This window comes from Geotrypetes seraphini, chromosome 12 (assembly GCF_902459505.1).
Source record: "Geotrypetes seraphini chromosome 12, aGeoSer1.1, whole genome shotgun sequence".
In the NCBI taxonomy this organism is placed as follows: domain Eukaryota; kingdom Metazoa; phylum Chordata; class Amphibia; order Gymnophiona; family Dermophiidae; genus Geotrypetes; species Geotrypetes seraphini.
Genome location: NC_047095.1, coordinates 90966911 through 90991007, shown reverse-complemented (window position 1 = coordinate 90991007; position 24097 = coordinate 90966911). Strand labels below are relative to the sequence as shown.

The window sequence follows — 24097 nt, the reverse complement described above, 5'->3', positions numbered from 1 at the left end:
CAAGCAGGGGGGTGCGGGTTCCCTGTCTCTCTGCAGGGAAGCCCTTCGTCTTTGGCAGTGGGCATTGAGCCACAACATCTTCCTTCAGGCGGTGTATATCCAGGGCGCGCAGAATTGTCTGGCGGACAAGTTGAGTCGACTTCTTCAGCCGCATGAATGGTCACTCCATTCTCGCATTCTGCTGCAGGTGTTTGTTCGGTGGGGCACTCCGCAGATAGATCTGTTCGCTTCGCCCCTCAATCACAAGTTGCCTCGATTCTGCTCGAGGATGCTTTCCTTCTCGATTGGACGGGCAGGTTCCTCTATGCGTTCCCTCCCTTTCCTCTGATTCTCAGAACACTGGTGCACCTCAAGTCGGTCCGCGCCTCCATGATCTTAATAGCTCCTCGGTGGCCCCGGCAGCCGTGGTTCTCCCTGCTCCTCCAGCTCAGTGTCAGGGAGCCTCTGCTTCTACCTGTTTTTCCTTCTCTGAGTCTCAGAGTCGGGGTTTGCTGTTGCATCCCAATCTGCAGTCTCTACACTTAACAGCTTGGTTCCTCTCCACGTACCTCCCTCCTTAGGTTTCTCTCAGTTGGTGAGGAATGTTCTTGAGGCCTCTAGGAAGAGCTCCACTCGACAATGCTATTCCCAGAAATGGACCAGATTTGCTGCGTGGTGTGCTGAACACCGCATGAATCCGCTCTCTGCCTCCTTGTCTTCCGTGCTGGATTATCTGTTCCACTTGTCTCAGTCTGGCCTCAATTCAACATCTATTCGAGTCCACCTCAGTGCAATTGCTGCCTTTCATCAGCCGCTTGATGGGAAACCGCTCTCTGTCCATCCGGTGGCTTCCCACTTTATGAAGGGCCTCTTCAGTGTTCATCCTCTCCTCAAGCCCCCCTCCCCGGTGGTTTGGGATCTTAATGTGGTTCTGGCTCAATTGATGAAACCTCCGTTTGAACACATTGATAAGGCTCCTCTGCAGTATCTCACTTGGAAGGTGGTGTTCCTGGTTGCTCTCACGTCTGCCCGCAGAGTCAGTGAGCTGCAAGCTCTAGTTGCGGATCCGCCTTTCACTGTATTTCATCATGACAAGGTGGTCCTTCGTATGCATCCTAAGTTCTTGCCAAAGGTGGTTTCGGATTTCCACCTCAACCAGTCCATTGTTCTTCCGGTGTTTTTTCCGAAGCCCCACTCTCATCCTGGTGAGGTGGCGCATCACACTCTTGACTGTAAGAGAGCGTTGGCCTTTTACCTGCGACGTACCGAGTCTCATCGGATGGCTCCTCAACTTTTCATCTCTTTTGATCCTAATCGGTTGGGCCGTCCTGTTTCCAAGCACACCTTATCCAACTGGTTGGCTGCTTGTATTTCCTTTTGCTACGTTCAGGCTGGTCTCTCGCTGCAAGGTCGGGTCACGGAGCATAGAGTCCGAGCAATGGCGGCGTCTGTCGCTTTCCTCAGGTCCACGCCTATTGAGGAGATCTGCAAGGCTGTCACTTGGTCTTCGGTTCATACCTTCACCTCTCACTACTGTCTGGATGCCTTTTCAAGGCGCGACGGCCAGTTGGCCAGTCGGTTTTGGGTAATCTGTTTTCATAAATTGCCAACTTTCCCTCCGTCCCGTTTTTGGTTAGCTTGGAGGTCACCCACATGTAGAGAATATGCTGCCTGCTTGTCCTGGGATAAAGCACAGTTACTTACCGTAACAGGTGTTATCCAGGGACAGCAGGCAGATATTCTCGTAACCCTCCTACCTCCCCGAGGTTGGCTTCTTTGCTAGCTATCTGAACTGAAAACCACGAGAAGGGGATGTGCCCTCTAGTGGAGCAGGAAGGCTCACGCATGCGTGGGCAGCACTAGCAAACTTTGAAATCTTCAATCAAGTTTGCTTGAAAAGCTGTCCGCGACTGGGCTCCGTGGATGATGTCACCCATATGTAGAGAATATCTGCCTGCTGTCCCTGGCAGTAAGTAATTGTGCTTTCAGAATACAGCTGCTAAATTAATCTTTGGTAAGAGAAAATATGATCATGTCACTCCATTACTGAGTGAGTAATATGTATAGCAGTCCTTTGTACTGTTATACTATCACTCGTGTTCTCCACAAACAGTACTTCATAACATGTTCATTTATAATTCATTGGTCTTCAGAAGTGCCAGTATTAGCCAATTGGTTTGAGTGGCCAAATACTATGTGGACTAGCCTCCTCATCAGACCGTTATGTTTTATATAAAGTGCTTTAGTGCATTAGTCCTTCTATAATTCAGTGCTTGAATAAATAAATAAATAATTAATCTTTCAACTTATCTTTTTTTCTACATTTTCTGAAAATGCAGAAAAAAAGATAAATTGAAAGATTATTTATTTATTTATTCAAGCACTGAAGTATAAAAGCACTAAAGCACTTTTATATAAAACATAACAGTCTGATGAGGAGGCTAGTGACACTCCATTACTGAGGGCATTACACTGGCTTCCGGTGTATTGGAGGATTCAGTTTAAGTGTGCTAGTGTTGTATTCAAAAGTTTATAAAGGATTTTTTCCTCATTACTTACTCTTTCCTTCAATTCTCAACATCCCTTCTCCACTAGAGGATCTCATAAACTTAAATTAGTATTCCCCTCTATTAGGGGCATTCGAACTTTAGGTAGGCTTTCCCACTCTATGGTATTTTCCTTGGTAAAAACCTGGAACGACCTCACTTCAGAAATCGGACTCCTTTCCTCTTTGACAAGCTTCAGAAAAACTTTAAGACATATATGTTTAAGAAATTCTTAACTGACGAAGAAGGGATAATACTAGTTATATTTTCTGTTAAATTACTGTTTTCTCCTACCCCTTTGGGTTAAATATGTGAACCGGATTAAGTCCCTTTTGGGAATGACTCAGTATATAAAACTAAGGATTGGCTTGGATTGGATGGGAAGCTGTCACAGAAAAGATTGTATCCCATTAAGTGTTAATAATTCTTAAAGAAGGACCAGCAAGTAAATGTTTATCCTCGGATCTTAATGATCTAGATCAGTGGTCTCAAACTCAAACTCTTTGCAGGGCCACATTTTGGGTTTGTAGGTACTTGGAGTGCCTCAGAAAAATAGTTAATGTCTTATTAAAGAAATTTTGCATGAGGTAAAACTCTGTAGTTTATAAATCTTTCCTTTTGGCTAAGGGCTCCTTTTATCAAGGAGCGGTAGGGGTTTAACGCACGGAATACCACACGTTAAACCGTCTGCCGCGCTAGCCGCAAACGCCTCCATTGACGAGGCGTTAGTTTTTTTGGCTTGCTGCGGGGTTAGTGCGTGATGAAATGTCAGACGCGCTAACCCCTGTAGCGCGCCTTGATAAAAGGAGCCCTCAGTCTTAATCTATATAATAATAAAATGCTAAGTGCGCATGCGCACTCTTATCCCATGTTCCCTGAGTCCTGATATGTCGGGATGTGGCCACAAGAGTGCGCATGCACGCTTACAAGGATCTTTAGTCCTTCCTGGCAAATGGTGGAGCGAGTGAGGAAGGAGGAGCGGCGAATGGAGGGTTAAAATCCGCCCCTTCTACCGACCGGACAAGTCGCACCGCTGCATCTCTTCCCGGGGCTTGGAGGATGCCTCTGAGGGTGGTCGGGGCCCGGGCTGCTCGGTCCATGCGTCCGGCTGGCTCTCCCACCAAAGCCCCCCACGGTGGCTGCTCCTCCCGCATCCGGCCCTGCATCCAAAGCCTCCCCGAAGGCTGGCTCCCATGAAAATGCTACCCTCCTGTTCAAAGATGCGGCGGCAGCCCCCCAAGAGCCGCACCAGCGTCGGAAACCCCTCCGACATCACAATGTTAGAGACAAGGCTGCCGACGCCGGTGCGCCTCCGGAGAGAAGCCACCGCCGCGGCCCCGAACAGCAACACAACATTTTCATGGGAGCCAGCCCTCGGAGAAGCCAAAGAGGAGACAACACCGTGAAAAGCTCCAGCAAGGGAGCCAACCAGACTGCGAGTGCGGGGCTGCTGTAAGCGGGGATCGAGTGAGGAGCCGCCGCTGCCTGCGGCTTTGAAATTTGGCAAGGGAGCTGGCCAGAATGGGGTGGGGGACTTCTAAAATGTAAGGCTGCATGGTTTACAGATAAGGGTTCCTAATGGACAGTGGGAAATGTACAAGTAAGGGAGAAAGGCTACTGCTGGACAGGGGGGGAGCAGGAAGTAAAGGAGAAGAGCTACTGCTGGACAGGGGGGAGCAAGGAATGGGGAGGGGTGATGCTGGACAGGGGGAGATAAAAAGAGAAGGAATACTGCTATATAGGGAGAGCAGAGAATAGGGGGGTGCTGCTGGACAGGGAGGAGGTAAAAGTAAGGGAGAAGGGCTGCTAGCACCCGTTAATGTAACGGGCTAAACAACTAGTAATATTATAATTTATAGCTAAAGAGACATATGATCAAGAAACTGTTTTTTTTTTTGTTTTTTTTTTTACTTTTGTGATTATGATAAACATACCGAGGGCCTCAAAATAATACCTGGCGGGCTGCATGTGGCCCTTGGGCCGCAAGTTTGAGACCACTGATCTAGATGGAGCATGAGGCATGAGTATTCTTTCCAGAAATGAGAGTGCTTTTGACATTTGAACTTTGAAGGTTAGTAGGGCTATTTTGTATGTTATTCTGTGGTTTATCGGCAGCCACTGTGCATTCGTTAAGAGTGGTGTGACATGATCGAATTTCCTCTTATTGGTGATGATTTTTATTGCAGTATTTTGAATAATCTGAAGGCGTCTTAATTCTCTTTGCGTGATTCCCTTATATAATGAATTGCAATAAACAAGTTTTGATATTATCAGAGAGTGAATTATTAGAGAAGATGTGTCGAAAGTTGGCCAGTGATCTGATCTGCAGTCTACAAAAACAGCTTTTGACAACGGTACTTATTTGATTATGATGATTTAATTTGTGATCAGTGATCACACCTAGAATTTTAATTTTATCAACTTCTTGAAGTATATTATCTTCGATTCTGATAGGTGCTGCAATTTTTATACTGTCTCTCCAGGGAAAAACATGGATTTTGTTTTTGCGACATTCAGTGATAACATGTTTTTGCTAAGCCATTGGCAAATTTAAGTGTCTGATTAATGTTGGAAATCTCTTCAGCTGTATTTGAGTGTAATGGATAGATGAGCTGTAAATCATCCGCATAAGCGAAAATCGTAAATCCATTTGATTGACATAGTGCTAATAAAGGGGCCAAAAAGATGTTGAATAATAGTGGTGACAATATAGAACCTTGGGGTATGCCATAGTAATTTGGATAAGATTTAGATAATGAGTTATTAAATATGATTTTGGAAGTTCGATGTGAAAAATAAGACTGAAACCATAATATAACTTGATTGTTAAGTTCGACGGATGAGAGCCTTTAATAGGAGGAGATGATCAGTGGTATCAAATTCTTCAGAGAGGTCCAAGGATAGGGATATGAGAAGGCCAAATTGATGATGGTTTAGAAAATAGATAATCTCATTTGATTTAGTTTATCATGGAATTATGCTCAACTGTCTCAATGCAATAGAAATCTCAGGTTGTATATTGCAATGGTTTGAAGGTTTTTAAAAAACCTGAACTTATCAAGTTTATTGTGAAGAAAAATATTCTCATGTTTGTAACAACAGATGAGTCCCTTGGGGTTTTCCACTTTCTCCTTCTCTTTTTAATATTTATTTGGCATCGCTGGGTAATAAACTGCCAAGATATTAAGTTTGAAATTATATAGTTATGCAGATGATATAACTACTGCAAGTATCACCTCTTTAACATCTGATACTCAATATTTTATATCATCCGTAATAGTGCTTGTTGAGCAATGGGCCAAGGAATTAAACTGATAAAACAGAAATATTTTGGCAAGTCCAACTAGTAAAATTAAAGAGACTTCTTTGATGTTAAATGGAATTGATTATCCTATCAATTCTGTTATCAAAATATTAGGAGTCTATTTAGATCGGTCTTTAATCTTTGATGCTCAACTTGACGTTTTAGTTAAAAAAAAATCTTTCATATTGTGGAAGCTTTGTACTATAAAATCTTATTTTGATTTTTCCTCCTTCAGACTCTTAGTGCAATCATTAGTTTTAAGTACATTAGATTATTGTAACATCATTTATCTAGGATGTTATAAGAAAATTATTGAGATGATGCGAATTATCCAAAACACGGCAGTGCGTTTAATTTTCACTTTGAAAAATCAGAACACTTTATTACCAAAAGTTGCATTGGCTTCCAATTGAGGCGAGAATAATTTTCAAATTTGCTTGTCTATGTTATAAAACATTGTTCGGTTTTGCTCCAAACTATCTTATAAATCATTTTGATTTATCAGAAACTAATATCTCTTTGTTCTCCTTCCCATCAATAAAAGGTTGTATATTGTCACTGGGCATGGCTGTGCCCACGCGGGTCTGGCCAGTAGAACCTGGAGCACATGGTACTGACCGAGCGGTTATCAGCTTTTTGGAGTGGTGGATCAAGTGATATAATTTAATTGCATAGTTTCTTTGAATTCAAAACCATATAGCTTTTATTCTAAAAGAAAATAGGCAAAAACATTCCCATTCAGTAATGCTTCTAAATACAGTGCCTGTACTGGATTTGCCTCACTGAGTTTTCATTACTAGCCAAACTAAGGGGCAGAAAGGGACCTCCTTCAATACTGACTGATGGCTGTGGTCCCTCTTCAGTCCAGCCACACAATTAGAGGTCACTGCTCTTTCTGTGCAGTACTAACTGTCACAGCCATTAGAGAATAAACAACAACTTTCTTTTCCAGTTTCACACTCCCCTGTGATAGCTTCCGAAAGGATTTTAAAGTTCTAGAACAGCAGAACATAACCCTTAATTTCTTTGGGCAGCCAGCCACAGTCAATACTGGTATAAAGCCAATATTGCATTCCTGCAAGGCTTGAAGGAACTTTTAACTATAGGTTTACTTCAAACAGTCTGTTTCCATTTCATAATCCACTGCCTCTGAATTAGCAACATCAAATTCCATGACTTCTTCTGGCCACACATTTTTATTACTTTCAGGCATATCAGCCAGGTAATCATCAAGCATCTTATTATGTAATGTAATGTAATGTAATTTATTTCTTATATACCGCTACATCCGTTAGGTTCTAAGCGGTTACAGAAAATATACATTAAAATTATAAGTAAGGAAGGTACTTAGAAAATTCCCTCACTGTCCCGAAGGCTCACAATCTAACTAAAGTACCTAAAGAGAATAGAGAGGTGAGAAGTACAGATAGAGGCAAGAATAAGAAATAAACATTCTAACAAGATTGTATTGAATTGAGTATTTTAGAAGGTAAAAAGAGAGGATAGAGAGGTATAGATACGGAAGGAGGAACCGTAAAACAAGGAATTTTGTAGAAATTTAAATAGTAGAAGTAGAACAAGACAGAAAATTAATGGCAAAACAATGAGTAAGATTAAAAATAATTAATAAACTGGAAAAAAGAAAAAATATAAAAAAAATAAACATCAAAATTATCAAAATTATTACTGACAACATTAGTATCAGACCTGACCTGTGTCTTGAGTTATGCTGTGCTCCTTCTTGCTCTAGGCATAGGTTTTTCCATTTTGCTCCAATCTCCTTCAAGATTGTGGTGGTTCTGTGGCTGCCTCTTTTCTGATTCAAACTGCCTGTTGTTATAGGGACTTTGGTAACAAGCACCAGGTGTGGTGTGTTCTCTAATGAGGTGTTCTCTAGAACAGTGGTTCCCAACTCTGTCCTGGAGGACCACCAGACCAATCGGGTTTTCAGGCTAGTCCTAATGAATATGCATGAGAGAGATTTGCATATAATGGAAGTGACAGGCATGCAAATCTGCTTCATGCAAATTCATTAGGGCTAGCCTGAAAACCCGATTGGCCTGGTGGTCCTCCAGGACAGGGTTGGGAACCACTGCTCTAGAATGTACTGAGTGTTGATCTAAATCAGGTCCCCTATGGTTGTTGTGTGTACTCTGAACTTCCCCATTAGGAACAGTAACTCTGGCTCTGCTAGTTCCTACCATTTCTTGTTCTCCATTTCTCAACCCAGAGCTAGAAGAATACAAATGGGAAATCTGCTCATTGGTTATGATTTCCCTGTTTATTCCTGGTTCTAGGCTGGGGTGTAGGATGTACCAACTTAGAAAATGGTTTTATTTTTCCCTTCCTGGTTCTAGGAAAAGGCTTCTTGGTGCTAATATCCACAGGCACAGGAGCTTTCCTGTGACAGTATATAAAGTTTAACTGATTTGTAACCTAAGACCTCTTAAGCCTTATCTCTTCAACTCTAACCAAATTGTTTCCCAAGATCTCTTATGCCTTACCTCTGTATCTTGCTCACCTATATTTTGATGACTTTACATTGTACCTATATTCGCTGATTGTCCAGCTCTTCTTTGTTGTAAATCACCTCGAACTACTACGGCTTTGGCAGTATATAAGAATAAAATTATTATTATTATTATTATTAAAAGATTTCTTGATAGGACTCTGTCTTTTCAGGCAGGGAAATGGAATAAAAGCTTTGGTGATTTGATTTTGACTTCTTAGCAGGCTTTTAGAAGAACATTAAAAACTTATTTGTTTGATAAATTTATACTTGTATATTCAGATTAGTCAAATTAGTCAATTGTATCCTAATGTGATCTTATGAATTATGTATTTTTGATGTAAAGTCGCTGTGTTTTACTGTTTTCTTCATATTGTGAACCGCATTGAACCACGAGATACTGCAGTATAAAAATAAAGTGTCAACTATGTGCACTTTAAGAAAATAATGTACGGTAAATACATGTACTTACTGGCAAATGATGTTCATCTCAAATAGCCCAGCTCTAGTTGAAATGAGCCACGTGCATGGTATACCGCTACCGGTCACCCAGATCAAGGAGAACTCAGAACCTATTCACCTTCCCTCCTCATAATGGTTCACGACGTAAGAAACTTTACGACAGCCTTCTAGCAACACAGGCAGCGAAAATTGACCCCACCATCACCAAACTGATGATCAAAACAACAGACATCAAAGTGTTTCGAAAAGAAATCAAAACAGTTCTATTCAAAAAACACGTCCTTACATTACATTACATTACATTACGGATTTCTATTCCGCCTATATCTTGCAGTTCAAGGCGGATTACAAAAGATTTGACTGGACATTTCCAGTGATGATCACATTACAGAGGATTTTACTGGACATTTTCCAGTGAGGATACAATTTTTTTTTTTTTTTTTTTCTTGGGGATCTTATGGGTTGGATAGAAAACTGACTGTGCCTAGCTGTGTGATATTAGCAAATGGAATACAGTTAGAGTAGGCAAGATTACAATCTTTTTATGGTCTGTTTACTTGAAGGGTGATTAGGTGTGATATTTGGGGGAGGATTATCTGGTGGTAGATGAGTTCAGTCAAGGTAGGTGAATTATCTGGAGGTAGGTGAACTTAGCTGGAGGTAGGTGAAGTGGTTTAAGGTTTTTGGATGAATTTTTTAAAAAGCAGGGTTTTGATTTCTTTACGGAATGTTTTGAAGTCGTCCGATGTTGTCAGCAGGTTGGAGATGGAATGGTTGAGTTTTGCTGCTTGTGTTGCCAGAAGGTTGTCAAACATTTTCTTGCGTTGTGTGCCTTTGAGTGGAGGGAAGGCAAAAGGATTTGGGGTTCTTCTTTGTCTTGTGGTGGAGATCTGGTTTAAGCGGTTGTTTAGGTAGGATGGGGAAGAGCCTTGTACTGCTTTGAATAATAGGCAGTGGAATTTGAATTGAATTCGTGCTTGTATGGGTAGCCAGTGGGAGTCTAAGAAGGCGGTTGTTATGTGATCATATTTTCTAAGTGAGTAGATCAGTCTGAGGGCGGTGTTTTGTATGGTCTGGAGTTGCTTTATCATAATGGCTGGACAAGGAAGATATAGGGAGTTGCAATAGTCCAGCAGACCTAAGACTAGGGATTGTACGACTAGTCTGAATTGTGTTTAGTTGAAGAATTTTCTGATTTTGCGTAGGTTTCTCATGGTTAGGAAAGCTTTCTGGGTCGTCTTGTTGATTTGGGACTGCATTGTGCAACATCTGTCTATGGTGACTCCTAGTAGTTTTAGTTCGGGTTGTATTGGGTATTTGGTATTTTTGATTATCAGTTCTGTGATGGTAGGAGATTTGGCTTTTTCGAGCAGGAGGAATTTTGTTTTTTCTGAGTTTAGTTTTAGTTTATGATCCATCATCCATTTTTCTACTGTATCTAGGGTTGTTTCCAGTCCTTACCTACTAATCTCCTCCCGCTCGTACATGCATTCTCCCCCGTGAATAACACATTAGTCAATCCCTCGAACCATACCTACCAAAAAATATCCAGACTCCTAAATAAGCATCTACCACATGTATCCAATAAACTTCTTCCTTCAGTGTTAGGTAATCCTCTTCAGTTATCCGAATATATCGTTATTCTCCACTGTATCCTGTAAGTACTTGAATCTTTACTATGTAATTCAATCGGATAAATTCTGATATCCTCTAATTTGTAATTCTCAACTGCATCATGTAATGTACATGAATCTTTGTTATATAATTCTCCTGGTAATGTCCAGATATCTTCTAATTTGTAATCCGCTTAGAACCGCAAGGCACAAGTGGAATAGAAATCACTAATGTAATGTAATGTAATGTATTGTCCAGATCACCTGGTCTGGTCACCTTCACCTGGTTTGGATGCCTTCTAACTCCAGCAAAAAAAAATCCTGGATCACGGTCCAAAAGAAAGAATACCTTTTGCTTAGAGGCTAAAGACAAGAGCAGTGGCATAGTAAGTGGGGGAGGGGGGATTGGATGACATCGGGTGCCGGCGCCTCTCCTCCTCTATGCCCCCCCACCACAAACATTTTTGAATGTTTGCCAGTGTGAACAGCAACTTCCACTTGCTGCTCGCGCCAGCCTTGGCTCCCTTCTGATGTCAGTTCCTGATCGCGGGACCAGGACTTGACATCAGAAAGGAGCCGACGTCAACATGAGCAGCAGCTGAAAGCTGCTGCTCGCACCAGTGAACATTTAAAGAGGTATGTAGGGGGCATCAAAATGGCAGGGAAGAGTGAGGATGGTGCATAGCATGGCAATTCTGGGTGCCATTGTCCCAGGAGCCAAATTCCTTGCTATGCCACTGGACAAGTGCCACATTCTTATTTGTATGTTCCAAAGTTCATGCAACCCTGGCATTTTTACATTTTCGTTCCTCCTCTATAGGAACAGATGCAGCTTAATGGCTTTCAAAAACAAAACATTGATATTTTCAAATGTTGACAAAAGGGTCTCCTGAATTATCAGCAGAAAAGTTCATAAAAATAATTTTATCTTCTTAAAAATCTGTCTGGGCTTCATCAAAATGGAAAAAAAAAAAAAAAAAAGAACACACACAGCTGGTTTAATTTTACTTTATCCCAGGACAAGCAGGCAGGTATTCTCACTAGTGGGTGACATCATCCAACGGAGCCCCGATGCGGACATCTCACAAGCATACTTGCTTGTAGAAACTTTAATAAGTTTCGAGTTACCCACACCGCATGCGCGAGTGCCTTCCCGCCCGATGCACCGGGCGCGTCTCCTCAGTTCTTTCTCTTCCGCGGAGCTGAGAAGTCCGTCTTCGACTCTCTGCGCGAAGTCCCTTCACTTGTGCCTTCTGTGCCCGCGGTTTTGAATTTTACTTTGCTCATTATCGTTGGCTCACATTGCATTTTCTTGTTTAAAAAAAAAAAAAATAAAATTTATTTCGATCGTTTGACCGGGCAGGCTGCGTGGCCGCGGCCCCGTGGCTTCGATCTTGCGGCGGAGCTTTTTCAGCCTATGTCCCGGCCTGTTACCGATTTTAAAGTGTGTCAAGTGCCAGCGCGCAATTTCGTTGACGGACCCTCATCGACGCTGTCTTCAGTGTCTAGGGCTTCAAAATCTTCCAAAATCGTGCCGGCCTTGCTCCACACTTACAGCACGTGCTTTTAAGCGTCGCTGCATTTTGTGGGAGTCGCTGTTCAGCATGGAGGCGTCGCCGGAGCTGCCCGCGTCGCAGAGCGCCACGCCTTCGACTTCCACTTCAGCTTCTTCGGCCTCAAGTCTGCTCAAGCCTGCCTCGTTCGTGCCGGCTTCAACTCCGATGCCTGCTGCGGTGCCTTCCGCCGTCTCCAGGTCAGGTAACGCAGCCTCCCATTCCTCCAGTGATGCTCAAGGTGTCCAAGGCTTCTAAGCCCAAGTCCCCGGGCGAGTTAGCGATGTCCGTGCTGGAGGTCCCATTGCGGATGCGGATCCCTCTTTGCCGGCTTTGTTCCATGCCATGATGGAAAAGCGATTTGTCGAGCTCTTTACTAAGATTGGGCCGACGCTTCTCTCCCAAATCCAGCCTGGGCACGCGGAAGCCTCCCGCGAAGAAGCCGCCTCTTGTGCCTCCTCGACGCACACTCTCGCTGCTGGGAGCAGAGTCTCGGCGAGTGTCTGGTCTGGCTTCGGGGCATGCCTCGCAAGGAGCAGAGTCTTTGCCCATGCCACCTTTGGAACCGATACCCTCGATGCATGGCGCACCCACCTTGCCTGGAACGGATCCTGCCTCCTTGATGCCGAGCCTCGAGCCTTGGGGAGTGCCTCGCGGGGCTTCGTCTCAGCCTCTGCTGCTTTGATCCACAGCCCCCAGCCCTATCTACTCAATGGCCACTTCGTCTGGGCTTCTCTCGCCTCGATGCTCGAGGCCTGCTTCTCAACACAGTTCGGGTCGTCGCTCAAGGCATTCATCGAGGCATGTCTCGCCTCATCGTAAGCAGCCTTTTCGGGAGTTTTCACCAGATTACTCCTCCTATGCCGGTACTCGAGGACATCGTGGGTTCGTTCTCTCCCTGCTGGTCCTCGGCCTTGGCGGACAAGGTTGCCTCGTCTTCTTCGAGTCCGTCTCGAGGCCCGGCCCTGGCTGACCAGTTGTCCTTCTCGTCCTTCCTGAGGCAGATGGCAGTGGATCTGGATATCACCCTGGATTCGGGTTCCAAGTTTTCTAAAGAGTATTTGGAGACGATGCATCTTCCTCAACCTCCTGCTGAGTCTCTCCGTCTGCCTCTCCATAAGCTTCGGGACCAGACTTTCATGAGATGCTTCGAGACTCCGTACTCCATCCCCGCGGTCCCAGGGAAGTTGGATGCCAGGTACCACACAGTGCACCATAAGGGCTTCGACGGGGCGCAGCTCTCTCACCAGTCCCTCTTGGTTGAATCCTCCTTGAAGCGGTCACATCCCTCCTAGGTCTATGCCTCCACTCCTCCTGGCCGGGAGGGCAAAACCATGGACAGATTTGGCAGGCGCATCTACCAAAACTCGATGATGGCTTCTCGAGTCCTGAATTACAGTTTTCATTTTGCGACCTACTTTGAGTTTTTTCTCTCCATTCTTCAGAAGTTTTTGCCCTATCTGGACTCTCAGGCTTGCTTCGAGTACTTGGAGGTCCTGGCGTCATTATCCCAACTCAGCCTGCAGATGATGCAATCGTCTTACGATGCCTTTGAACTCTCGGCCAGAGCTGCTGCTTGTTCGGTGGCCATGAGACGCCTGGCGTGGCTCCGGACAATTGATATGGACCCGAATCTCCAGGACAGGCTGGCGAACGTTCCCTGTGTGGGAGCATAGAAACATAGAAATAGACGGCAGATAAGGGCCCACGGCCCATCTAGTCTGACCACCTTAATGTCCCTCCCCTACCTTTGCCCTGTGAATAGATCCCATGTGCCGATCCAATTTGGCCTTAAAATCAGGCACGCTGCTGGCCTCAATCACCTGTAGTGGAAGACTATTCCAGCGATCAACCACTCTTTCAGTGAAAAAGAATTTCCTGGTGTCACCTTGTAGTTTCCCGCCCCTGATTTTCAACGGATGCCCTCTTGTTGTCGTGGGACCCTTGAAAAAGAAGATATCTTCCTCCGCCTCGATGCGGCCCGTAAGATACTTGAACGTCTCGATCATGTCCCCCCTCTCTCTGCGCTCCTCGAGCGAGTATAGCTGTAATTTGTCAAGCCGTTTTTCGTATGGTAGATCCTTGAGTCCCGAGACCATCCGGGTGGCCATTCTTTGCACCGACTCCAGTCTCAGCACATCCTTGCGATAATGCGGCCTCCAGAATTGCACACAGTATTCCAGGTGGGGCCTCACCATGGATCTATACAATGGCATAATGACTTCCGCCTTACGACTGACGAAACCCCTTCGTATGCAGCCCATGATTTGTCTTGCCTTGGACGAAGCCTGCTCCACTTGATTGGCAGACTTCATGTCCTCACTGACGATTACCCCCAAGTCTCGTTCTGCTACCGTTTTTGCTAGGATCTCGCCATTAAGGGTATAAGACTTGCATGGATTCTGGCTGCCCAGGTGCATAACTTTGCATTTTTTGGCATTGAAGTTGAGTTGCCATGTCCTAGACCATCGCTCCAGTAGGAGTAGGTCGTGCATCATGAGCAGACCTTTTGGACGAGTCCATCGAGGTGGCGACGGAGAAGCTGTCCAAACATGAAAAGTCTTTTCAATCTATTCTCCGCCAGAAGCCCAAGCCTGCTATTGCTCGTCTGTCTCGCCCGCCTATGATCTATCAGAGGCGCTATCCGCTGAAGCAGGCACCCACCATCCGTCTGCCTGTGAAGAGGCAGCACCAGCAAAAACCCCAACAAAAGCCTCAACCTTCTGCTGTCCCCAAGGCTCCCCAGCCTTTTTGACTGTCTCGTAGGGAGCATAACTTCCATCGTTCTGCCCTCCCCACTTTTTCCCATCGGAGGTCGTCTCCATCACTTTTACCATCGATGGACGATTATTACCACCGACCTCTGGGTCCTTTCCAAGGTAAGAGAGGGATACTCTCTTCAGTTCCATCGAGTTCCTTCGGAACATCCTCCAAGAGAGTATCCTTCCAACTTAACCCAGACCGCCCTTCTTCTTCAAAGCTCAGGCTTTGCTCCGGCTTTGTGCCGTCGAGCCGGTCCCTGTGGATCAACAGAACAATGGTTTTTACTCCCGGTACTTCCTTGTTCTGAAGAAGACGGGCGACCTGCATCCTATTTTGGACCTCAGGGTGCTCAACAAGTTTCTGGTCAGGGAGAAGTTTTGCATGTTGACCATGGCTTCTCTCTATCCCCTCCTCGAGCAGAATGACTGGTTATGCTCTCTGGATCTCAAGGAAGCCTACACTCATATTCCCATCCATCCGGCCTCATGTCAATACCTCAGATTTCGGGTGGGACATCTCATCTTCAGTACAGAGTGCTCCCTTTCGGCCTAGCTTCGTCACCCAGAGTCTTCACCAAGTGCCTGGTTGTGGTAGCCGCAGCTCTCAGGAACCATGGTCTGCAGGTGTTTCCCTACCTCGACGACTGGCTCATCAAGGATTCCACGTCTCAGGGTGTCGTCCAGGCCACTCAGAGGACGATCTGGTTTCTGCAGAGTCTGGGATTCAAGATCAACTTTCCCAAATCCCATCTTCAACCATCACAGACTCTTCCCTTCATCGGAGCTGTTCTGGATACTATTCAACTCAGAGCGTTCCTTCCTCCTCAACGTTTGGCAGCTCTTCTTCATCTTTGTCACTCGGTCTCTTCTCGCCCGTCCATCTCGGCGAGACACATGATGGTGCTCCTGGGCCACATGGCCTCTACAGTTCACGTGACTCCTTTTGCCAGACTTCACCTGCGGATTCCTCAGTGGACCCTGGCATCTCAATGGTCGCAGATCTCCGACCCTCTGACTCGCCACATTCAGGTCACTCCTGCTCTGCTGAAGTCGCTTCGCTGGTGGATGCGCTCGTCCAATCTTTCCAGAGGTTTGTTGTTTCACATGCCTCCCCATCAGAAAGTCCTCATGACCGACTCCTCGAACTATGTTTGGGGCGCTCATCTGGACGGTCTCCGCACCCAGGGATATTGGACGAGTGCGGATCGTCTGTGCCATATCAATCTCCTGGAACTCAGGGCGATTTTCAATGCTCTCACTGCTTTTCAGCATCTGCTTCAAGACATGGTGGTCCTCATTCGTACGGACAATCAGGTCGCCATGTATTATGTCAACAAGCAGGGAGGCACGGGATCGGCCTCCCTCTGTCAGAAAGCTCTGAAAGTTTGGGATAGGGCGATTCACCACAACACCTTCCTCAAAGCTGTCTACATTCAGGGGGCGGACAATGCCTTGGCGGACATCTTGAGTCGTCTTCTCCAACCTCACGAATGGACTCTCCATTCCACGCCCCTTCATCACATCTTCTCCCTGTAGGGAATGCCTCAGATAGACCTCTTTGCAGCTCCCCACAACTTCAAACTGCCTCAGTTCTGCTCCAGGATCTACACTCCTCATCGTCTCGAGGCAGATGCTTTTTTTCTGGGCTGGGGAAATCTCTTTCTGTATGCGTTTCCTCAGTTTCCTCTCATTCAAAAGACTCTGGTCAAGCTCAAGTCCGACCGGACCACTATGATTCTGATTGCTCCTCGGTGGCCCAGGCAACCTTGGTACTCCCTTCTTCTGCAACTCAGCAGCAGGAAGCCCTTCCTTCTACCAGTGTTTCCATCTCTGCTTACGCAGCATCAGGGATCTCTGCTTCATCCCAACCTGCATTCGCTACACCTGATAGCTTGGTTCCTCTCAGAGTAACTCCCCTTCAGTTTTCACCAGCTGTGCTGGATGTTTTGGAAGCTTCAAGGAAACTTGCTACTAGAATATGCTATTCCCAGAAATGGACTAGATTCTCTACTTGGTGTTTTTCTCATCACAAGGAGCCTCAACATGCCCCCTCGTCCTCTGTTTTGGACTATCTTTTGCACCTGTCTCAATCTGGCCTCAAGTCTACATCGATCAGAGTCCATCTTAGAGCAATTGCTGCTTTCCACCAGCCTCTTCAAGGGAAACCTCTTTCTGCACATCCTGTGGTTTCCAGATTCATGAAAGGACTTTTCTATGTCAATCCTCCCCTTAAACCGCCTCCAGTGGTTTGGGACCTCAATGTTGTTCTTTCTCAACTTATGAAGCCTCCATTTGAACCTCTTAACAAGGCTCCTCTGAAATTTCTCACTTGGAAAGTGGTGCTTCTCATTGGCCTCACTTCTGCTCGTCGAGTGAGTGAACTTCAAGCATTAGTTGCGGATCCGCCCTTTACAGTGTTTCATCATGACAAGGTGGTCCTTCGCACTCATCCCAAATTCTTCCCCAAGGTGGTCTCGGAATTTCATCTGAATCAATCCATTGTTCTTGCTGTGTTTTTTCCAAAGCCTCATTCTCATCCTGGAGAATCAGCTCTTCACACTCTGGAATGTAAACGTGCCTTGGCTTTCTACCTGGAACGCACCAAGCCTCACAGAACTGCTCCTCAACTTTTCATCTCCTTCGATCCGAACAAGTTGGGACGCCCTATCTCTAAGCGCACCATCTCCAAGTGGATGGCGGCTTGTATCTCTTTCTGCTATGCCCAGTCTGGATTACCCCTTTACAGTAAAGTCACAGCCCATAAGGTCAGAGCAATGGCAGATTCTGTAGCTTTCCTCAGATCGACACCGATTGAGGAGATTTGTAAAGCTGCCACTTGGTCCTTGGTTCATACCTTCACTTCACACTATTGTCTGGATACCTTCTCCAGACGGGATGGACAGTTTGGCCAAACAGTATTTCAAAATTTATTCTCCTAAGTTGCCAACTCTCCCACCATCCCATTTGGGTTAGCTTGGAGGTCACCCACTTGGAGGTCACCCACTGCTTGTCCTGGGATAAAGCAATGTTACTTACCGTAACAGTTGTTATCCAGGGACAGCAGGCAGCTATTCTCACGTCCCACCCATCTCCCCTGGGTTGGCTTCTCTGCTGGCTATCTGAACTGAGGAGACGCGCCCGGTGCATCGGGCGGGAAGGCACTCGCGCATGCGCGGTGTGGGCAACTCGAAAAGAGGTCACCCACTTGGAGGTCACCCACTGCTTGTCCTGGGATAAAGCAATGTTACTTACCGTAACAGTTGTTATCCAGGGACAGCAGGCAGCTATTCTCACGTCCCACCCATCTCCCCTGGGTTGGCTTCTCTGCTGGCTATCTGAACTGAGGAGACGCGCCCGGTGCATCGGGCGGGAAGGCACTCGCGCATGCGCGGTGTGGGCAACTTCTAAAAGTTTCTACAAGCAAGTATGCTTGTGAGATGCCGCATCGGGGCTCCATTGGATGACGTCACCACTAGTGAGAATAGCTGCCTGCTGTCCCTGGATAACAACTGTTACGGTAAGTAACATTGCTTTCACTGCCATGGCTTGCAATTAAGTATAAACAGTTTCTGCCTTTTCCTGCACTAGGCTATTTTGAAGCACTACTTTTAAGACGGCTCCGCGTCCCTCACTCCAGGTACTTTCACTGTCCTGAAACCACCCACCAGAGCTGTACATGTGAGTTTAATAACAGTGCCCTCAGGAATTCCAATTACCATTCTGAAATTCCATTCATTCTGTTGACTTCCATTTCCTCCTCTTCCGAGCAGTGCTCCCCTTCCTCTACATAATTCATTAACTCTTGTAGTGTTTCCTCCTCATTCTGTGTTCCTTCTCCCAGCCTCTCTTTGGCTCTAAGAATACTGCTTTGTGAGCCAGGGAAATTGGCCTTGATCTAAAATTCTCCCCTTCCCAAGGATTGGGACCTTCCCTTCCAGGTGGATGATCCTTAGAACTGCATCCTTCCCAAGGTCAGGTCAAGTTTTCCTTTCTCTTTAGGGTTTTGTATGCCTGTCATGGGGAGGAACCCAATACGTTAAGGAAGGGCTTGGAACTAATGGACCTGGTAACCTATCATCGCAATGTACTAATATATGTACAGACTGCACTACGAAACTTATTCATATTTCACATTAGTTTAAATATCTGTTTCAGAATCACTTGATTTTTCTGGGTTACCAAAATCACTCAACGCAATGAAGGCAAACTCTCAGCTTGTTAGTTGCTATGAATGTGGCTGTATCTGCTCTGCTAGTTGTTGGAAAAAGCGGAGTTGCTTACTTGTAATGGGGGGTGGGGGCTTCTCTGTAAACAGCAGTTACACCATGCCAAGCTTCATCTCTTCCTCTTCATTTGAAGCACACAGCAGCTATATTACTGACTGTGGAGCAGGGGAGGTGCCCAGAAAAAACATCAGGAGAGTTATTCTGTCCTAATGTTAACTGATGGGGCAATCACTTGTGTGCCTGCATTATCTTGCTTTCCATGGTGAGTCCCTGCTATAGATAAGTAATTTTGCATTACATAAGGGGAATTCACATTTTGTTTAGTTGGTAGAGATTTATAAAAGGCTTGTGTTTGTGTAATGTTAATTATTACAAAAAATATTTTAAGTTACAGACCCCAGCCTCATTTGCACAGAGTGTCCAGGAATTGACTATTGCTCTGCAGAGGACTGGTGATCCAGCCAACCTGAATCGACTGCGACCACACTTGGAGCTACTAGCCAACATCGACCCCAGCCCAGGTAAGCCATGCTTGCCATGAAATGAATGGGGTCATCTAGCAGTAGTAGATGTGGCATAGTCAGTTTATTATAAGGAGGAGAAGTTGTAAAAGTCTAGAGCTGCACTATTTTCTAGGCTTATATTTTAACTTGTATATTACTTTAAGGTAATTGTAAAAGAAAATATAATGAAGTGAGATTTACAATATTCTTAGTGTAGCTTTTGTGATTGATTTTTTGAGGGAAATTTATCATAAAATATTATTTAATGAGGGGGGCGTGTCTTTGGAGCGCACCGGAATGGTCGGGTGAATGATCGGCTTCGCGGAGAAAGGCTATTTATAGAAATATATAGACATTTTAAATACTTGTGAGTCACGTCGGAGTACATATTTTGTTAGGGTTATGGCGTCGGGTAAGCAAAACAAAAGTATTGCGGTGGGATCAGGATCGTGAAGTGTTAAAAGATCAAAGTTAGATTCAACTTCCCCATCAACGGTTCCACTGCTAATGGAAGAAATTGAAAACAGGGATTTAATGAAAGAAGTGCAGCAGATAAAAGAAATAGTATTAGAAAACACAAAAAACATTCGGGAAGTTAAAGATGAAGTGGCAAATCTTACCAAAAGAATGCAGATAGTGGATGTAAAGTTAGATCAGCTTGAGAAACGTGCTGAGAACACAGAAGCAGAAATATTAATTTATAAAAAAGATCATAAAGAAATAGATTTATCTAACCGTGAAAGGAGAAATAATTTGAGGCTGATTGGGATTCTGGAGGGAATTGAAAAAAATGATCCTATAGCGTTTCTTGCTAATTTTCTGCCAAAAATCCTGCCAATTAAAAGTTCATATCCTTTGGAAATACAAAGGGCACATCGGGTCCCAACAAGAAGATTAAACAGTCAGAGAGGACTGCGTCCACTGATCTTTAAATTGCTACGTTATCAGCAGGTTGCAGAAATTATAAACTGGCAAAAGAGAACAAAAATCTTAAGTGCCAAGATTCAAAGATATATATTGCGTCAGATTTTGCAAAAGTGACAGCATACAAAAGAAAACAGCTTTTAGACTTGCATCCGCAGTTAAGATCATTAGGAGCTAGATATGGACTAATATACCCGACAATTATGCGGGTTACTTATAAAAACAGGACTTTAAACTTTGAGGATGCAGTAAAATTAAAGGAGTTTATAGATCAGTGTGAGCAGCCAATGTTCAGGTCAAAAAATGTTTTTCCACCCTTTGGAAACTCCGTTCTATCAAACACTACTTTGATTTCTCCACCTTCAGTTTGCTGGTCCAATCCCTAATCTTAAGCACCTTGGATTATTGCAACATTATATATTTGGGTTCCTACAAGAAAACCATTAAATGTCTTAGACTTATTCAGAACACCGCCGTCCGCCTCATCTATGGCCTCAAAAAGTCTGACCATGTTAGCCCCTTCTACAGAAAACTTCATTGGCTTCCAATTGAAGCAAGGGTCATCTTCAAATTCACCTGCCTCTGCTTTAAAACCTTGACTGGATCATCCCCGATATACCTGTCACGTCACTTTGTGTTCCCAGGCTCTAACCGAACACGCAATGCCCACCTGTTTGCCTTCCCTTCGCCAAAGGGATATATTTACAAAAGATTCCTGGACAAAACCCTCTCTTTTCAAGCTGGCAAATGGAATGATTGCCTTACCACCCTCATCTCTCTTGCCTCATCCTACCTATCCTTCAGAAAATCTCTCAAAGCTTACCTCTTTGATAAATTTCTCTAACCCCATCCTTCCTTCCTTTCCTCTCCTTCCTCACCTATATACCTCTTCTTCCCCGGATCTTACTATCCTCATCCTGCACTCCCTTGTAACTGTATATATTCCTTTCTCTCCTCTCTTCATCCTTCCAAAGTATTTTAGATCAATGTAGTCTTGTTAGAATGTTTATTTCTTATTTTTCCTCTATCTCTATTTTTCACTTCTTTGTTATTCTCCAGGTACTTTAGTTAGATTGTGAGCCTTCGGGACAGTAAGGGAATTTCTAAGTACCTATCTTACTTTTTAATTTTAATTGTTACTGTTACTGGTTACTTTACCTGGTTAATCTGACTGCATCTTCGCTGTAAATGTACAGTCTCTTCTCCTGTAAACCGCTCTGAACTGTTTTATGGTATTGCGGTATACAAAAATAAAGTTGTTATTATTATTATTATCAATAACTTAACACCTATTCCAATTCAAAAATCTATACATCAAACTATATGGCTAAACTCCAGGATTCAAATAGGCGGTTTCAAGATTGTCTGGAAGGATTGGATTAAAGCAGATATACATTCCTTGGATGATGTTATATCTAATTTGGTAAACTGCTTGATTTTTCACAGTTGCAACACAAATTTGGCCTTGATGAAAAACAAAGTTATAAATGGTTGCAACTGAAGCAGGCTATTCAGGCAGGGTTCCCTGAATGGAAATCTCTTAATAATCAATTTAGTTTAGAATTCTTATGCTTTCAGGCAGACTTCCTGGGGCACCAGGCCACACAGTAGTACAAATTACTATCTGTGTATTTGAATAAGAAACCTAAAACTGGACTTAGAGATATTTGGAGCATTGAGATAAAGCATCAAATTAATGCATCTCAATGGCCACGTATTTGGTCTTGGAGGTTGAAATGTACAATGTCTGCATCTATGAGGCAAACATGGTTTTTCTTGTTGCATAGAGCACTCTGGACCCCTGTTCGTTTACAAAAATTAGATTGCTCCAAGTCTAATAGATGTTGGCATTGTCATCTCGAGACTGGAACTTTAGATCATTTATTATTTCATTGTCCATTTATTAAGGCTTTTTGGCAGTCGATCTGGGATCAAATAAATTGTATGTTAGAAAATCATGTGGCATTGTCGTATGACACAATTTTATTTGGCATGTCTATGAGAGTTAAAAGCCAATTATCTTCCAGTAATAACAAACTTTTAATGATATTGACAGGAATTGCCATCCAACAAATAACATATAATTGGAAAGACTATAAAAGATTGAATTATTGTTTTGGGTGGAATTCAGTGTGCCACTTGTATAAATTGGAAAGAGCGCTAGCAGTTCAAAAAGGATAAATTTAAGGATGTATGGGAGCCATTAATGAATTATTGTAAGGATTAATTATCACCTTTCCCTACTTTATATAATTTCTGATTTAGGGTGGGGGAGGGTTTTTGTTTTTTGAGTTCATTATTAGATATGAAAGAAATGTTATGATATGTTATGATATGATATTATATTATATCAATTGGGTGGGAGGGATGGGGTTAAAGCTTATTTTCAAGACTAATTCTAGAAATTCATTTATATTTAAAATCTTATTATTTAAAATGTTATTATATTTAAAATCTTATTATTTTCTGTACACTTGATGTAAAATATAAAATGAATAAAGAATTAAAAAAATATATATATATTATCTAATTTGTGTGTAGATGCCCCACCTCCAACATGGGAACAACTAGACAATGGACTAGTAGCCGTGAAGACTGTGGTTCATGGACTAGTAGATTACATTCAGAACCACAGCAAAAAAGGAACAGACCAACAACAGGTATAGACCAATGCTTTGTGCCAGTTTACCTTTGTATAGAAACATTAACTAGTTCAGTTGTGGGAAAGAGATATATCATCCGTTTATCCGTGGTTAAATTTGCAAATCATAAATGGAATGGTATAGGATGTAGCTTAGTCATTACTGTGCATACACATTTTCTTTGATTGCTCTCATTTTATTCCCTTTACTGTTTCTTCTGGGAATTTTTCTATTTGTTGCTTTCAAGATTTAATTAGAATGTCCTGCAGTGATGTTGCTCACTGCAGCATCTTATCAGTTCTCAGAAAACCAGCAGGATATGTCATACATCCAGTGAGTAGTGTTACCTAGCACAGTTGTAAATGGTCTCAGAAATTCTTGAAAATGATCTACTGGACTATTTTCAAGCATTCAGCTTTTACTTAATTTTATATTGTACCTTTCCTTAATACCGTATTTTCGCGGATATAACGCGCGCGTTATACGCGTTTTTACGTACCGCGCATACCCTTCGCGCGTTATATGGCTGAGCGCGGTATACAAAATTTTTTTTACATATTTCACACCCCGCCCGACGCCCGATTCATCATCCGGAAGGACGCTCGCACCCCCACCGCTCGCACCCCCACCCCGAAGGACCGCCGACTCCCCGACAATATCGGGCCAGGAGGGAGCCCAAACCCTCCTGGCCACGGCGACCCCCTACCCCCACCTCGCACTACATTACGGGCAGGAGGGATCCTAGGCCCTCCTGCCCTCGACGCAAACCCCCCTCCCCCCAACGACCGCCCCCCCCAAGAACCTCTGACCGCCCCCCCAGCCGACCCGCGATCCCCCTAGCGACCCCCACGACCCCCCACACCCCTTCCCCGTACCTTTGGTAGTTGGCCGGACAGACGGGAGCCAAACCCGCCTGTCCGGCAGGCAGCCAACGAAGGAATGAGGCCGGATTGGCCCATCCATCCTAAAGCTCCGCCTACTGGTGGGGCCTAAGGCACGTGGGCCAATCAGAATAGGCCCTGGAGCCTTAGGTCCCACCTGGGGGCGCGGCCTGAGGCACCTCATGTGCCTCAG

At 44.3% G+C, this 24097-nt stretch overlaps 1 protein-coding gene across 4 annotated transcripts in view; it reads left to right on the top strand.

Moving 5' to 3' along the window:
• Window positions 1–24097, top strand: part of RC3H1 (ring finger and CCCH-type domains 1) — a 446950-nt gene that overhangs the window by 146931 nt on the left and 275922 nt on the right. For 3 of the 4 annotated variants that reach the window (XM_033915446.1, XM_033915443.1, XM_033915445.1), the window contains exons 7-8: window positions 19343–19475; window positions 22923–23041. In XM_033915446.1, coding sequence (XP_033771337.1) covers window positions 19343–19475; window positions 22923–23041 — 252 coding nt within the window. The remainder of the gene's footprint in view (window positions 1–19342; window positions 19476–22922; window positions 23042–24097) is intronic. The other variant, XM_033915444.1, reaches the window with a different exon arrangement.